At 40.9% G+C, this 17,812-nt stretch overlaps 1 protein-coding gene across 3 annotated transcripts in view; it reads right to left on the bottom strand.

The window, feature by feature from the left end:
• Positions 1 to 17,812, bottom strand: part of ABHD12 (abhydrolase domain containing 12, lysophospholipase) — a 44,574-nt gene that overhangs the window by 16,009 nt on the left and 10,753 nt on the right. For 2 of the 3 annotated variants that reach the window (XM_086745140.1, XM_086745138.1), the window contains exons 2-4: positions 7,077 to 7,201; positions 3,684 to 3,789; positions 1,124 to 1,243 (exon numbers count right to left, since the gene is read on the bottom strand). In XM_086745140.1, coding sequence (XP_086601266.1) covers positions 1,124 to 1,243; positions 3,684 to 3,789; positions 7,077 to 7,201 — 351 coding nt within the window. Of the gene's footprint in view, positions 1 to 1,123; positions 1,244 to 3,683; positions 3,790 to 7,076; positions 7,202 to 9,097; positions 9,209 to 17,812 lie in introns of those variants that run through there. The other variant, XM_086745139.1, reaches the window with a different exon arrangement.

Here is a 17,812-nt window from a genome sequence, read left to right as displayed (position 1 = left end):
TCTTGTACTAAAAAAGAACATTGCTAAGACAAGAATTCAGGTGAAAAATGGCATCATTCCTGCATACTAAAGGCTAGCAAACCTTCACTACCAGCGCAATTAAAATAGAATTTCTTTGTTTTACGTCACGGAAGTTGTATTTCTGCAATGTTTCTGCTCTTGCAGAGTACCTACAAGCAGACACGAGCTTCAAAAGAACATGCACTGGCGCTGAAAACTCAGAAAGGGGCCAATACTCTTTGTAAGATGCGTATTTGTAAGGAAAAAAAACCCCCCATGTTCTAATAACTGAACTACAGCACTGTATTGTGCAGAGATGTGACAGTAAGAATATGATTCTGAGAAACATAGAGGAAGTTTCACATTGTACTAATGGATTTTAGAATTCAGCAACAAAATATAGAGAGTCAACCCATTTGCTCCTGTTCCAGACAGACGTCCTGTACTTATACAACAATGAAACAAGACCAGCACACTACCTTCCTCTTTCCATCTGATTTTCCCTCCTCAGAATATGTTAACTACTAACATGAGCTCATGAAAGGAACTGGAAAGTTTATTCAATGCATGAAAATGACATATACAGAAGCACTAATGCTATCCCATGTCTTGATTCAGAGACCACTATACTGAAAAGAAGCACTTCTCCCTACCCAGTCCAGTTAAGTGTCACAGCCTCCTGGCTTCCAGCAGACAGAGGATACAAGGTAAACTACCACATCAGGTATCTCTGGTAACTGCAATGTTTTTTACACTGAGGGTTGTAGAACACTGGAACAGGTTGCCCAGAGAGCTGGTGGATGCCCCATCCCTGGAAACATTCAAGGCCAGGTTGGATGAGGCTCTGAGCAACCTGATCTAGTTCAGGATGTCCCTGCTCCTTGCAGGGGGGTTGGACTAGATGACCTTTGGAGGTCCCTTCCAACCCAAACCATTCTATGATTCTACGATTCTCATATTCAATAAATGCAGAAGAATAATTTCTTAAAACATGCTTTCCTTTTAAAAGAAAGGACAAGCATCTAACTGCTTTTAGATTTTATTTTGTTTTTAATAGTGTTGAAACTGTGGCAATTCAGGAAAACACAGCATGAAACAAAGTCATCACTGTTTTGTGCCTCACCTTGTTCCCGCATTGCCATGCAAGTACAGGATTACGGGATGGCTGGAACCCAAAGCATCTTCAAACCACAACTGGTCCTTCCCTCGGGCATTCTTCCATAAGGCTGCAGGGACTGTGTGCCTGTACACAGAAGGAAAAACTATGTTGTCCTGTTGCTACTCCGTGTCTGCCACTCAAATTTTGAGGTTTTCTGATCAGCTAATTAACTCAGGATTACACACCTCACACACACTCTTCACAAAACTGTCACGATCAGCCAACGAATGGACAAATTTAAAAAGCAGTGGCTAGGGTTATTTCTACTTTTTCTCCTGTACTGCTGTTGCCTTCAAAACTCAGGGCTGTGCAAATCACCCAACTTCACAGGCAAACTCAAAGCACAATTACTGAACTTCCCACTGCTCTGGAGAAAGAGTCTAAATTCCTCAGCTTTTACAGCACCTAATTATCCAATTAATATACTTATACACCATAAACAAGATTCACAGCTAGATCAGTGAAGATTCAGAATAACCACCAAAGTCAGCTGTTTTTGGAAAGAATGTTCAGTGAGCAAGAGGCGTATCTGACTCCATAGATGACTTGAGGAAGAAGTGGGGCTCAGGGTCTGATAAGAACATAATGTATTTTATTTTCAGACACCAGGTTCTTGAGGGTATAACATTTTAGCTAGAAAAGCTACAATCTAGAAGAGCTACGAATTTTTAACTCACAGCTGTTCTTCTACAAATACAGCTAGGTAGCCTGTTAAAAAGAATTCAACACTGGTGGAATGGAAAGTGAGGACCACAGATCAAAGGGAAGGTAGGCATTTAAATTGAATAATTCCTGCAGAAGACAAATACAGAAGGTGAGTACATGTCCACAACCATCTCAAACTGTTGAGAAGGGAGCCAGTTGTCAGAAGTAACTTGGATACTCACATGACTTTCTCCTTGGAAGAAAGACAAACTCCACCTACCACAACTTCCTCCCAGATGTAAAGCTCAGAGGAAAAAACTAACACAGGGAAAAACAATGTAAACAGTCTACTTGCATGCATGCAGCCAGCAGACATTGAGTTCTTGAGGAGGAAAAAAAGCCCCAATAACTGTAGGACTCAACTTCTCCAACTGTTCTGCCTCAAAATTTTTGTAAGTTTATGAACAAAGCAGGCTGAGGACTTTATTTCAGAAGAACACAAGACCTTACACTAGCATTAAAGCAAGGCTCCAAACTCTCACGAAAACCTGTCTCCTAAGTATCAAGACAAATGACATGGACTCTGAATTGCCACCACAAGCTGGCAGGTCTGTTTTAGTAAAGATACACAGTACACTTGTAAGGGAAACAAAACAAAACACATCTCACAACTGCAATCTAAACTTATTCAACAGATCAGCAGGTAGGATTTTAATTGTTCAAGTGAAGGTGCAAACCATTATGTATCAGCCTACTCTGGAAAGACTGAATTTCCAGCTTCTAAACACGTATTTCACCAAAATTCATTTAAAGTGAAGAAACCATCTTTATGTATGAGGATATCACTGGCCCATTCAAAAGGTCATATACCCTCAAGTGAAGAGAAAACCTCTACTGCATTAGTGGACACATACAAGTTACACACATGTAACTGAAAACTCCAAATCCTACGGCTTACAGATCTAACATCACTGGCTGTATGAAGGAACAGCCCCCTTCCCTCCACACCTGACACGGTGTCTAGCTTTTTTGCAGGTACTTGCTGCTCTTGCACAGATATTCAAACTGCAGCCACTTCCTCTTCTTCAAAGCTAGCAGAAACTTTTCTGCAGCTTTGAAACTCCTGGTGTTGAGACACAACAGAAAGTGATCATGAGAAACAGATGGAGAAGTTGGATTGAGCTGCTCTAAAAATACGGGAAGTACAGATTGAGCTGCTCTAATAATACGGGAAGTACTGAAAGCAGACCTTTTCAGACAGAGAACCAGCCATCTGTGCTGATCCTGGGTAACAAGGAGCCAAAATGAATTGCCCTTGCTTGGGGCCAGAAAAATCTTCTTCATGAGGAAACAATGACAAGTGAGCTCTGGCACTGTCACTTGTTTTGTAATAGAGAGTAAACTGTGTGTTCCTTTCTCACCCACTCTCCAAACCTTACATACGTTTTATTCACAGAATATTCTTCCACCTACTCTGAACACTTTGATCCTGTTTTCCTATCTTCCCCCACATTTATTTTGCAAAACAAAATACAAACAGCAGTTGAATGACAAAACTTCTAACTCCTTAGGTCTCGTCTGATACGGAGGCATGATCCATGTAGCAACGCAGATCTGTAACCTTTATGATTCCAAATTATGAAGCCTCTCTGAACGAACAGGTTGTCCAATTGCGTTTTGTGCATTACTCAGATAAGCTCCAGAGATTTGCATACTTTTCAACATGAACTCGGTCACTTGGCGGAGGAAAACAAACATTCACAAATCAGAGCAGGCAATGGCTGTCACATGCACAGCAAAAATACTGGATAGGCAACACTGAGAACAAAAAGAAGGATAAAGAGGCACAGCACATACTGCACAGAACAGGCTTCCTTACCAGACTCCGATGGTTACATCCTCCTCTGGCTGTAGGTAATAATTACAGGTGTGGTTTAAACCTTGATCCTGAGGTCTTTTCAGGTCAATGAAATATGGGACTCTCACTGAAATACAAAAAAAAAAGTAAAAGACCAAAAAAAAAACCCACAGAATATGAAACCTTTTGATTTTTGCCTTTATTTTCTTACAAAACTGCTTTACCAAGGCACTGGAGAGTTGTACAAACTGGCCCGCTGTATTGGGAAGATCTTATTCTTTTTGTCTGAAAGGATGTACTGGCTACAGCTGTGATTAAAATACAAACATCAAAGAGAGCAAAGACATAAGCAACCATCAAAAAAACAAGGAACGGGCTAAAATTAAGAGGTGAGGAGACAGATAAAGCTTCCTCTGATGCACCTTTAGCCATCTCTGCCCAGTCTGCTTTGTAAATGTCCCAGACACAAGACAGTCACTCCTGCTGCGTCAATGGGGTGGGATAGCTGATGTGGCAAACCTTCCACTGTGTGCATTTTAGATGTAATGGAAGTTACTGATGGCACATACTCCCTGGGATAAAGGGTGCATCCCAGAGCTGTAACATGTTTCAGGATGGCATGCAGTTTCAGCCTCTGTAGTACAACAATCTAAAGGAGATACTGCATTATAGTAGCAGAAACCACATTGTTCCTGTCCTTAAGAGTAAGATAAATTATGTTAAATACTGTCCTCCCGAGCCTTTGAGGAAGATATGCTGTTTGTCAGCCCACTCTCCAAATAGTTTAAAATAATTGCCATATCTCCCAGACACTGCAGCATTTAAGAGAGATTATATTAGGCCAGAAACTTAATCCCTTCAGGAGGAGATGCCTGAAAACAAAATCATTACATTTCTATTCACTCTTCCAAATGTTTTGTGTTCTCCAACTTATACAACACACAGCTGTTCGTTACTTGTTAAATTCAATGATTCAAACATAAGCAACATCGGAAAGTCAAACATCAAACATTTTCAGCATTTTGTTTTCCATTGCTTGGTTCACAAACTACATCTTACAGACACTATGCAATGTGCTAAATGAGGGGATGTGCTTAGTCAAAATGCTTCCTTTTCCACCACCCATGCAGTACAGCCTCTCTAAGCAGCCTCTGACACACCCAATACCAAGAGAGATGCTATAGAGATCTACTGGCAGCATCAAGCAATTTTAAGGACTCTCTTCTCTCAATGATTCAGGCTTTTCGCATAAATATGAGCTCCACTCCAGCAGAACTAGGAAGTCTGTCTCCTTGAAATTTAGTGGCATAACAATTAACATACCAAGGTTTTTGTGCTGTTGACACACAAAGGAACACTGATAATGGTGACAGCCAAATCTCACTTCTCTTACCCCAAAGTATCACTAAACGTTCCACAAAGATGAAAACCAAGGCAGACAACAGCCAATGCTAAACTGGCCCCCTTAGACTGCAAATCTACACCTGTGCAAGTCTGTCTGCTCTTATGCAAGAAAGTGTGGAAGAGTCCTAGACAAATCACACATGCCACCAGAGACTCGTTGAGTCACTGTGCTGTCATGGCAGAACTCTGTGATGCTCTCACAAGGGTGGTGGATCTTCCAAGAGGATGGTAAGCTCTGCAGCCAAGATCTGGACAGGTGTACAGAAGACTACTAGCAGTGTCAGAAATACAGGCAATTTTTACGTATGGCATTTACCACTTGGATGGTCCATCTGTTCTACACACACAAACAGATTGCCATCATCTGATAGGCAAACACCACATGGAGATTTAGCACATCAAGGGTTGTTTTAGTGACATGTTTCACAGCTACTTGGTATCACTCACCACATATCACATGACAAAAATCACATGATTTGTTAATCATACCAATACACTAAATCTGATCTAGTCTGCATTTATGTTTGTAGAAATCTCAGTTTTCTGAAGACTTCCAGTGGAGACACCTTGAGATGTCTACCCATAGGCCTATGTATCTCATAACCAGGAATAAAAGTCTATCCACAAGAACAAATCGAGACATTGGTTCGGTTGCTAACAGTGGGAGCACATCTATCAACTGATCTTTAGCTATCTTGAGGAACAACTAGAAGCATCTGCTCCTGAAGCTCTGTGCTACTGTTTTGGAAGCAAATCCCACACTACACAAAATGAAGAGAAAAAGATGGCTGAAGATAATTGATTTATGCTTAGAAGGTTAAAAAACAATATGACAGGACAAACCCTACACCACTCCTCTGAAGGAGAAATGTCACTCGCCAGTGGAGAAGAATTACTCAAACATGCCAATGTACTAATAAATCTGTCAGAATGCACTTTGTATTAAAGCAAGTAGTTTTTCATGGGAGTACTGTCACAAGAAAAATCTGTCTGCCATTATATAAAGCAGTAGGAACAACGCTGCAGTGATACCAGTGCAAGTACTAGCGCAAGAAAGTGTTACAGGACAATTATTTTGGTCACTTGGGAATTCACGGAAGTAGGAACTTCAGGGAGACCTAACAAAACTCTGCAAGGGCAAATTAAAATCACCACTGAAAAAGCAAAGTGATGAAAATGGAAGTAACCTGCATTATTGATGTTACCCAACTGTCAGTTCTGATAATCAAGGCACAAGAGCTGGCCTGTACATGTGCACACTTCACAGCCACCATGATCCAAGGTGTTAAAATATACAGACTATGCAATCAAAATGATGGACGTCATATGAAAGCAACATATCCGTAGTTTGTCCTTCTAGCCAGAGCTTCTACAATCAAAGGAAGATATTTTTAAAAGCTTCATTACAAAACACAAATGAGGTTTAAAGACAAATTTAGATCACAAAGACATATCTACATACAGTGATGCTCCACCATTTTCCATCCTGTGGATGCTCAGGCCTCCTTGAGTCAGCTTGCCAGACCCACTGTACCACCAGTTTCACCAAATGCAAAGGGTAAACAGACACAAGGAAAACATTCAATCTAACTGCACGAACAGGTCTCTTCTGCTCAAACTAGAATATTCTCCTAAAATGCTTTTAGGTGAAGAGTCACTGCCTGGAAAAATAATTAACTGGATTTAGTTTCACTTGCTTGCTGTCTACTCATGCAACTTTGTTGAAGCCTTCAGAAAAATACATTCAACATATTGCACAGTTTTCCTGAAGGAGACCCTTTCAGCTGAAAGTTGGCTTCAGTTTGGTCACTGTATTTATAGAAAGACATACTGCAAAGACCACCAGGTTCACAGAGAATGCTTTCCAAACCACAGTTTGGAGAACTTACAACCTGTGAAACTTCATATCCTTCAGAAGCTGTACATGTGCAGGGTGAAAGTGACAGCAGACAAATTCAAGACCCCCCTCCCCTTCACCCCTTACCTATCTCAAAAGGCTGAGACACTTACCAAAGTTAAGGAAGACCAGCTTCGCCTGAATAGCAGGACAAAGTTTTACTAGAAATGGAATGGCTATGTACACTCCCAGCAACCAGATTATTAACTTCCGCAATCGAAACCATAATCCGTATCGCCTGTATAAAAGAAAAGAGAAAAAAAAAAAAAGAGAAGATAGACCTGAATACAGCAGGCATTTTATGAAGCAATTCTCACAATGATCTGTGTGCTTGGTGTATTTGAAAATCTGGTCATTTACTCTTTAAACAAAATGAACTTTAAATAGTTTAGGTAGCCTCAGTTGTTTGAGAGAAGCAGAAGCAACTAAACTGTCAGCAGATAATATGCAGCTTAGAAAAAGGGAATAGAAACTCCCCACTGATTACATTTTAAAACACTGTGTAGCAAGAGCTTTTTTTCTGATGATTAAACAGATTTCAAGATCTGTAGAAATGCATATCACATGTTTGCCTTCAAAAAGTAGCCAGACTGCACTTTCCATTTAAATCACTATCAGCAAGATTCTCTTCAGTTAGATTTTCACATATTTTGAGGAATCATGTGTAATGAAACCGATAAAACTACACATGATCTCATGTACAGACTGGAGCAGACATTCTGCCTTGTCCAGCTAAAATGGTTCATATCTCTCAACGCCCTGGAAAGTAAATAATTCTAAGTTATAAAACATTATGACATTTATTTTCTGCTGTATCTTTCTCTATGAGTCCAGACTGACTCCAGAACAGTTGCCCCAACACTATTTCTGTTTTCTCCTAAGTATGCTGACTGGGAAGCGTAAGATTAAAAAAACAAACAAACAAACAAAGAAACCCCCAGCAACAAAAAAAGAAAACCTACACACACAACAAACCCACAACAACAATAAAAAAAAAAAAATTGAAGAATCACACAGCAGCAGTTAAGGAGTTTATCTCAAAATACTCTTTATTGCCTCAGAACAATCACCACCTACACATTCATATGTGTGTACATACATATATACATAAAGGTGTATTTCTAATGATCTAGTTGATTAATGTTTTATGGGCAGAAACACTGAGGCCCTCAACTACCATTGCAATCAAGAACTAAAATGCACGCCAACCCTTCAGGCAATACAACTTCCTTTGCTTTCCAGCAGACAGTCTTGAGAGGGAACAACGTTGAAAGCCAGTGAGCAACCAGTTCTCACTATCGGGAACTGCCAGCAGCTGAAAGTAGAGATAAATTTTTCCAAGAGGCATGAAATTACTAGTCTTCCATTTGGCAATTTCAGGAGCTGAAACATTGAACTTGCTCCACACTCGTGCTAAAAGGGTTCGTACACTGTCAGATACTTGAAAACATCCAATAGAGAGTCTGAAGCGTTTTTTTAAGATGCTTTTTTTAAGCATTTCTACAAGAAATATGAGTGTACAGCCAGAACTGGAATGGAAATAGTTTAATCATGCACCAAACTCTTCAAGATCTCAACAGCTTTTGTAGCCCCAGGATAAAGCTAAGACTCCCAGGGACAGTTTTTCAGCACAATGAAAAAGGAGACACTCCAACCTGCCCCACACAGGTAAGTTTCTGGCATGATTGCTAGGGTACTCACAGGGAATAGAGTATCCTCCTGTTCATCCAAAATCTGCTTCCACCTCACTACTCCCTACCTACAAGTACCTGTCTGTCTCCTCTCACCCAGGAACCATATTCTGGACTTCAGAGACATCTACCATCAAAATCCATGCATCTTTCTTGACAAGCTAAAGCAACTGCCATTTTCCAAGAAGGAAAGAAAATTATTACTAACACACTGTCAACTAGCTCTGGCACATCAAAAGGTTCAACAGATTTTAATACTTCCTATGGCAAACCTGATAACAAAGTGAAGCAAGCCAGCAAGGCTTCCAGCGAGATTTCCATATCTCAATCCAAGTTTCCTAAAGTATTAAGGAAAGCAGAAACAGCAAAAGACTGACAGAGGAAACAGTACAAAACAGGGTCTTTAGAACATTACGGAATACCAAAGCCATACACTGACCCACCTCTGCCTCATGGAGAACAGCAAACAGAAGAGGAGGTGGTAGCAGAGGTCCCAAGGCACAAGCAGTAACAAGTGACACGGAAAGTCTGACTACAGTTGTGGTCTTTGAGAAGGGCCCAGCAGACGTACTCTAGAGCCAGGATCTGCAGAGCAATCCACCGTGAAATGCTGTAAGGTCAGCTAAATACACACGCAAATCCCACAACTTTGGAAACAATCACAGAATGTTTTGCTTGGGCTAGTCACAACTGATCACAGCTCTTCACTCTCAAATTAAAACCAGCTTTCCACAACCACCCCAACATCAGCACCTACCGCCTACTTTCATCGCTGGAAGGGGTTTGTGGGAGAGAGGGGAGGAGAGATCACTGAAGAGTAGCTGACATTTAGCTGCTGAGCAATCAGGATATAATTTAGCTCTCTTCAATGAGAAAAGTGTGTCTTTTCATTAAAACTTTTTGTCTTGTTTGGCTGGTTGCTCAGAGTTCACACCACCTTTCAGTTTCCTCTTGCCTCACACTTGAGAGGTGACTCTGACATCACTGCCTTCCCACTGAGAACCGTAACACAGGTGAGCAACCAGGCAGGATGGAGCTCTCCAGCAAGCTGTCCTGCCTGGGGCTCACATCCTGCTGTGGTCAAACAGAGCTCTCCTGGAGGACTTCTGCATACGTCAGAATTTCAGTCCTGCAGAAGAAAACACTTGTTTAGAAAGGTACCAGAGTCAGGTCTGAACTCCTCCAGGCACAACCAGAGCACATCAAAACACAGGCTCTTCAGATGCCAGGGTTGCAAAAGCACTTTGCATGACTCAGACATGAGCTGGAACCAGGAACAGAAAACATCGAAGACTACATTGTCCAAGCAATGCTGTCAGAGCTCAGGAATGATTTTAGTTTCCTCTTTTTCTGAGACTGAACCAAGACATATCTTCCTTTGGTCTGGTACCCCATGCCAAATGCTAATCGGTAACGTGACATTTACACCTCATCTCCAGGGAGATGTCTACTTAAAATGCAACCAGGGCAAAGCCTCTATGCATCAACAAACAGCTTCTCTTCTGCTGATAAATCTACGACAACGTGCTGAGGTACAGACATTGTAAAATTATCAGGTTAAGACTTCAGTGAGCAATTTAGCTAAATTAAACTGCTCTTGCTCTGCAGAAAAGCTATTTCAGGAAATAAGTGGCCTGCACAGGGAGCTTTCGGTGTTCTCAGGCAAAAGCAGCAGCAACATACTTTTCACCCACTTTTCACCAGGAAACTCAATTTTAGTTGGAAAATACAAGTGAGTTAGAAAATAAGCAGCTGCAAACTGAAGACACTGAAGAATATCATAAATGGAGTTCCCAGAACAATAAAAGTAATATCTAAAAACACAAAACAACAACAACAAACCCCCACATCAACACAAAATACCCAACTGCAAGTCATCCCAAAAAAAAAAAATCCCCACTGACATCACATTTTCTCCCTTCATTCACCAAAAATTTTTGCCCAATGTCTGGGTTCTGTCGAAACACAGACAGAATCTGAAGTAGTTTTTGTTTCACACAGGTTTCCAAAGTGGATGTCAAAAACACATTCTCTCTCCAGACATACTTAAATCTGAAAGAAGAAAAACCCTTCCCGTGAGTGCAACATTAGAAAAGGAAAATTTTCCTGGTGATTTACACTTGGATGAAGGTTCTATATTCACTCAGAACAAGCATATTTTGCATTTAGGCAGACAATAAGAGTATCTGGCCAGTGAGAAGCAGCTGGGGTTCCTCTCATGACAGCTTCTCCTGAGCACGCTATCTTCACTTGCTACAGACATGAACATCCTTCATCTCACCATGGAAAACAACTGCCAAACTAAGATTTAAATACTCCAATATCACACAACAGGGATTTCAACCCAGGATCCACAATCACAGCGTGTCTGCAAAGAGCAACCAAGGCAAGTAATTTTAATACAGGCATCTTTCAATTCACAGTAGCGGTGTTCCTCCCTCCTCTCCAGCAAACTCGGGAGGTTTTGTGAACAGCGAGTGCCCAATGACCACACTGCTGCGGCGCATTCTGCGTACAGATTCAGATTAAAACAGTTTACCCTGGAGAGCACCCGAATCACTCCTTAGTCAGAAGTATGCTAGAAGGGTTCTCATTAGGATCTCCTTATTACCTGTGCTACAAGGATGAAATGGCAGGTCAAGGGTGAAACAAAGAGAACGGTATCATGAGAGCTGCAGTCCAGCAAGAACAGGACAAAATTTATCAGAAACACACACATGCTGGGCTTGCAGTCCCAGACGGACCTACAGACAAATGCACATACAGCCCACATGGCCCTCGTCATCTAGCAGAGGTAACAGTAAAACAAAATGCTCACAGACCATCCGAGTATAGGACTCCATCTACGTTTTGTTCAGTGAATGCTGTTTCTCTGTCTTGCTCTGTTGTCCCTCAGATCACCAGCTGTTTAAACTGCAAACTGGTAATCCTTTCCTGGCAAGAATTCAGAGCATGGGATGTGGAGAGCCAAGACCATTTTCATTCCTGGTCACGCAAGGCACCTCCTGATCACCAGGTGATAGAACTGACTTTAAAAGTAGTAGAGGAAGAAATAAGTAGCATGAATAATGGCATCACAAGAACATGTCCCCCCATTTTTCTAACAGAGAACACTTAAAAAAAAAAATCACCACATTCCTTCCCACAAACAAGGATCAAGAGCATAACAATCACAGAGGCAGACAAAGACATGGGCAAAGGATAAAAAAAAACCAAAAACCTAACTATCAAAGGGAATTTAAAGGACCAGGATGAATTTCTTTGGGTAAACAGAGCTGTACTCAAAACAACCTATTCTACAAACCAGAAACTGCAACTAAGCCCCAAGGCACACACGGGTGTACAGAAACAACTGAGCAGCCACCCACAGGGCACAACAGACCACACAACAAGTCACTAACAAGCCTTCCAGCCTTCCTTGCTAGCCTTGCTTTAAACAAGAAATGTTTTCCAGCCCAACTAGGATCTTCAAGAGCATTCATCTTCCCTTTTCCTACAGGAAGTCTGGATGGATGGTGGTATTGCACAGGGCTCCTCCTTTTTACAGGTCCTGAAGAGTGAAAGGGTCACCTGATCTTTCTTCTCCCTCCACAAAGGCCATCTGAGCCACCCTGATTAATCTTCTGGTTTACTTCACTTGTTCTCCACCCAGAGAACAAAAAAGAAAAAGGAAAAAACCTACCAGCCTTCCAAATGTACGAAAGCACATTCAGAGAGAGCCCCTCAGCTTCTAAACAGGAGTTCACAAGCAGGCAGTGGGTCTCATCTCCACTCTGAAATGTTACCAGCAGCTTTTGAACAGCTTGTGGAGTGACATGCAACAAAGCGGTTTTCCATTACAAGATTAATATGAGTCTTTTTTCCCCCCTCTAGTTTGTTGCAAAACCTGCTTTATGTTCAGCCAAATGCAAACTGAGAAGATGCTAATGTCAAAGGGTTTGTCTCCTCTTGGTTTCTGTGCACAGTGAACAAAGCTGCATAGGCAAATAGGCAACCACGTGATTCTTTTATTTTGGGCCTAGCTATGCAGAATTCTCCTCAATGAAAAGTCTGCAGCCAAGTCTTAATTCTGCTTCACTGCAGCCACTTTACAGAGAACAGGGAGGTTGAACTATAGAAAATTCATACAATCCTGAAAACAGATCTTCCTCCAAATTTGTGAAAGCCAGTGGGAACACAGCAGTATCTGCCAGAACTCTTAGCATCTGAGCGACTGATCCCTCCCTTTGGCATTAGGATCCTTTTTAACAGGATCAGTTCACTGCAGAACAACTGAAAAATTGAAGGCCCAAAATTCATCTTGCCATTCTAGGGATTAAGCAACCATACGAAAAAAAAAATCGTAAACCACAATCCTGGCAACAAGACACAAATGTAAAGGCATTACTAATTTCTTTTTCCAAGTTTGTTTGATAAAACAATCCCAAAAATATCATGGACATAAACTGCATGGTATCTGCATCCCAAGAGACTTTTAGTTTCAACCAATTCCTAAAAATCTTTGTTCTTGGAAAGATCTGAAAGACAAGAAGAAAATTAGCTCTGCCAGACTCCTTTGCCATCTCCTATAAAAAGTTCCTTAAATCTTTGCTCTTTCTGAAGAAATATTCTAGTCTCTCACTCAAAAACTAAACTGCAGTATCGTATCATAACTTCAGCACTTCAAAAGAATGAAGATACTACATCGCAAACAGCCGTGCAGAGCATATTTTTACAACGGTAAAGGACTTAAAGATTTTCAAGCATCCAGCAGCAGAATAAATTGTTACTGACACATGCCACGTCTGTGAAGGACAGGATTTACTTTTGATGTTGTAAAAGACAACTTGATCTTTCCACCATTGGGATGAGATACAAGAAATCTGGTACCTATTTGTTCTTTGACAGCCACTATATTTCAGTTATAAATCCATCTGCACATAACACCAAGCATTAACAGTAAGAGTTATTAGATTTGTTACTGGGAAGTATAAGTCAATTAACACAAAATAAATTTCCCTTCTATGTCAAAGATACAGAAGATGCAACAGGCAAATTCATCTCTGAACCTATGGCTTTCCTCACTGTAGCATCCAAAACGTTCATCACTCAACTTAAAAAAAAGCATCTGAAATCAGGTACTATTTTAGCTAAGTCAGAGATACATGAACAGTAAAGAGGTTACAAGAGACCCTGAGAAGTCATCCAGTCCATTCCCTCATCCTACGAAGGACACACTACCTAAAAGAGTTGTCCACTTAATTCTTCCCACCAACATCTAGTTCAGTACAACAGCCCACGCTTCATGAACATCCCTCTGGTGATGCAGAGCTGAGCTACGCAGACTAAATTTTGCCAGGTTCACGTAACAAATCAGACCAGCTGATTTGTCACTGAACAGTGATTTTTCCTAGGGAAAAAAAAAAAAAAAAAAAAAGAGAAGGGTACTAGAGCACTTCAAAAGCTGAATAAAGATTTACCCAGTAGGCAGAGATAGAAAGAGCTATCCAAATCTCAAAATCTGGCTAAAATACTAAATGGTCCTATTTACACAAATGACAAAGTGAGAGAGGGGGGTGAATAAAACTATAAGCACACCTTCTTAAATACTGGCCTTAAAAAGCTAGGATGTAGCAAGGTATTCAAGCCTTCACCAGCAGAGACCCAGCCCAGGAAAAGCTACTCCACTCCACAGTTCCCACGAGCCTACTTAGTTTAACTGTACCTAGGAGCAAACAGTTGGGATGTTCTACTATTTTTCTTTTCATTATAAGACAAATTAACAGCAATAACGGGCTTAATAAGGCAACTAATTTAAAGCCTACGGGTTTTCACTAAAAAAGACAGAAAACAAAGGCAAGCTGAGTTTTTTGAGAATGCTTTTAAACATGCAACCTCTACCTGCAGGTTCCTCAGAATATATGACAGCTTTTTTAAACAGACACACCATCAACAGTAATGGAACGTGAAGATGTCCCAACAGAGGCAAAAGCTCAAAAACTAGCATTGACAAGGAAACGTCAGTACACTCATAAATCCTTTTGAGTTAGCATTTGGTAGGAAATCCAAACTGCTCTAACTACAGAATAACACTGCCAGCTACAGAAATGTGTTCTTTTCTTTGCTGCTATTATAGCAAAAAAATGCTTTCTTCTCTTTTTTTTTTCCTGAATAGTATGTTGTATTTCTAAAGCACAGCAGAAAGCTATCATAAGCACTAGCTTATTTCTCTGTTCATAGCAGTATCACAGAAAGACAGTGAAAGCTGCATACACAGCTCCAGAGAAATGCTGCACATCAGCAAACAGAAACAGAATATTTTGTTGATATGCTAACCAGCACTTTCAGCATCCCCTCCCTTATTTTCCATTAACAATGTCCCAATCAAATGCCTACTGATGCTGCCTTCAGTTAGGCCTACTGGATTTTTGTAATCTTTTAAAAATCCCCCCACATCACCTTTCAGTCAGAGAAGTTACTTAAGTTAATTTGACAAGCTCTATATGGGTAAACTAGGCAGTTCATTCTACTTTCAATTCACCTCCATATCTATGCAGTCTGAAGTTGGTAAACATTAATTTTGTGGCCACAAAACAGAATTCATCACAGGAAAGACCTGAACCTGTATCCACATCATAGCTACATGCAAATTCATCATAGACACATGCAAATACATATAAAATCAGCTTTTCAAATTTATCACTTTGTAGAGATGGTTTAGCAGTTGTGGTAGAAAAGTCTGTCCAAAGAAGGAGCCTTCAGGACCTTTTCTTTTGGCAGTGGCATCAGCTTACAGAGATGGCAAAACTGCTGCCTTAGACACATTCCTCTTCAGCAATGTCCTTCTTCTTCCCTTCATTGCAAACTGTCTATTCCCAAGCTCTTCCCTGTCAGCCCCAAAACAAGCTGTTTTCTACAGGGTATCTCCTTTCGGTTGGGGTAAGAGCTCCAGGGAGGATTGTTCCAACTATCTGAATGCTGATGAGGTTTGAAACTTTAAGCTCACAAATTCCACCACTTCATTACCTAGCTCCCCTCTTACAGCCCAGTCTCTCTCTCAGACTGCTTCTGTGACTCCTTCCGATTAATATCAAGTGATTACATTAACTTAAAACAACAGCAAGAAGGAAGCCATCTAGCCAGTCATTTACAAGAACGGAGGTCTGTCTCTCCAAGAGATATAACTGCAAAGTAAAGGAGAGCATCTCAATTAATTGGGTTTTTCAGAAGGGGCCAGCAAACTCCAGATATTGAAGAACCACATTTCAACTTGTGGAATAGGGAAAGATCTTGGGTAGGACCTACAAGAATCAAGACAAGGAAATGTGGCATCAGCAGTCAGGGTAAAGGGAAGAGCGAGGCACTGCTGATCAGTCAATAGCAATGAAATGCCAAGGAGGGTCATGCAGGGACTCGGAACGCAGCAGGAAGAAAAATGAAGTCCATAAAGTGAGGGAAAGCCAAGTTAATGGATAATGTTAAAGAGCAGAAATAATGGAACAGTCTGCAGGTAATGTACAGGCCTTTGGCAATGAAACACGTTTGCAAAAACAGAGCAACTGAAGCAAGGTAGGGAAAGGCTCACACCAGCATTTACACACCCCACAGGACAGGGACATGGGAGCTACATCTAACTTTTGCAACCCTGTCCCTTCCCAGTGCCATGCCTTGGACTCTCCTCTTCACAACCACTGCCTAAGCTGACTACCCCTGAAAGACAGTAACAACGCTGCTTGTCTAATTAAACCACCATGAGCATCGGCATGTTATTTGAAGGATGGGAGCTCAGAACATCAGTCTTTATAACTCACATTCTGATTGTGTGAAATCTACATATGTATCACAGACCAGAAGACAAGAACAAGCTGAACATTCTGCAATACAGCACTGATTTATTTCAAATGCATACAGACAGCATGGTCTAAGCAACACTGATGTTACTTCTCAATACTTAGCTAAAATGGTGTTAGCATTAGTGTGAACTCTGTATGACAAAATTAACCTGAAAGCTATGTTTGAAGAAGAAAGGAGCAGATGCTTCTGTTATTTTAAGTATGTAGCAAACAATGAATAATTATACCCTAGGCAATTGAACAATTGACTTTTGGGAGAGAAAAGCAGGCTTGGGGATTAGGGTTTCAAGGTTGTTGACTTGCCTTGAATGCATCTTCTGCAACAGCTGTTTAGCTTGTGCCAGAACCTTTCCATTATGAACCATTTGTTTAAATTCTAAGAATATGCTTTCTCCAGAGCTGCCCAGCAATGCTGCTGACACTAATCAAATCTGAAATCACCCACACTAGATTTTAGTTGAGCTTGTCATTGAGATACTACTGTGGTACGAGTGCACTCCCTCCAGAGTGTTTACTAAATTTTTAGGTTTTCCACTCATTTCACAGCTGACAGCTAGTTTATATTAAAAGCACAGCCCTCTCACTAGTCCACAAGCTAGGGAACACAAAGCTGTCTGGAAATGAAAGCAGAAAAAACAGAACATAAACATGAAAAGACTGAAACAGCACCAGAAGTGCAAAATAGGAGGTTGAGATCAGTGAAGTCAGATTTTTATTGAAGTAGTACAGCTCATTTCTCTTTACCACACTCTCCTTTACAAGGAGGAATACCAGGGTGCACAAGCAAAGGTTTAAGAGTAGAAGCAATTTAGACATGTAATGCTCCACCACAGCTCCTAACTGCTGTTTAATATAAAGCCACTTGCCTGTTGAATGCATACCATAACTGAAAAAAGCACACAGTACGGCCAAGTCAGTTCCCCTACCACCACTTAAAACTTGTTAAGATGCTATAAATCCACCAGACTTGCACGTGTGTGTTAACTTCGCAGCAATAACAGGAATCCAGAGATTCAGACTTTGTTGCTATGGATACATATATATGAAAAGGTCCATATTATCAAGCTGCACAACCTTGTGTACATGAACCTGTTTCACATAACAGTTTTTGGGAGACAGCCACCAGCCACACAGCTTGAAAATTACCACTACTGGCAGGCTCTGTGGCTCTGGCTCTCTTCTAAGCCACCTGAGCAAAAGTCTCATTTGTGTATTGTAGATCTATTTCCTTTTAAACGCATGAAGATGGTTGCCCCATATTTGACCAACTGAGACAGCTCTGCTTTTGCTGGCAGAGATCAGAAGCCATTCCTCCTTGGAAGTCTG

Source organism: Chlamydotis macqueenii, chromosome 3 (assembly GCF_036417535.1).
Source record: "Chlamydotis macqueenii isolate bChlMac1 chromosome 3, bChlMac1.mat, whole genome shotgun sequence".
NCBI lineage: Eukaryota > Metazoa > Chordata > Aves > Otidiformes > Otididae > Chlamydotis > Chlamydotis macqueenii.
This window is presented reverse-complemented; position numbering and strand designations above follow the sequence as displayed.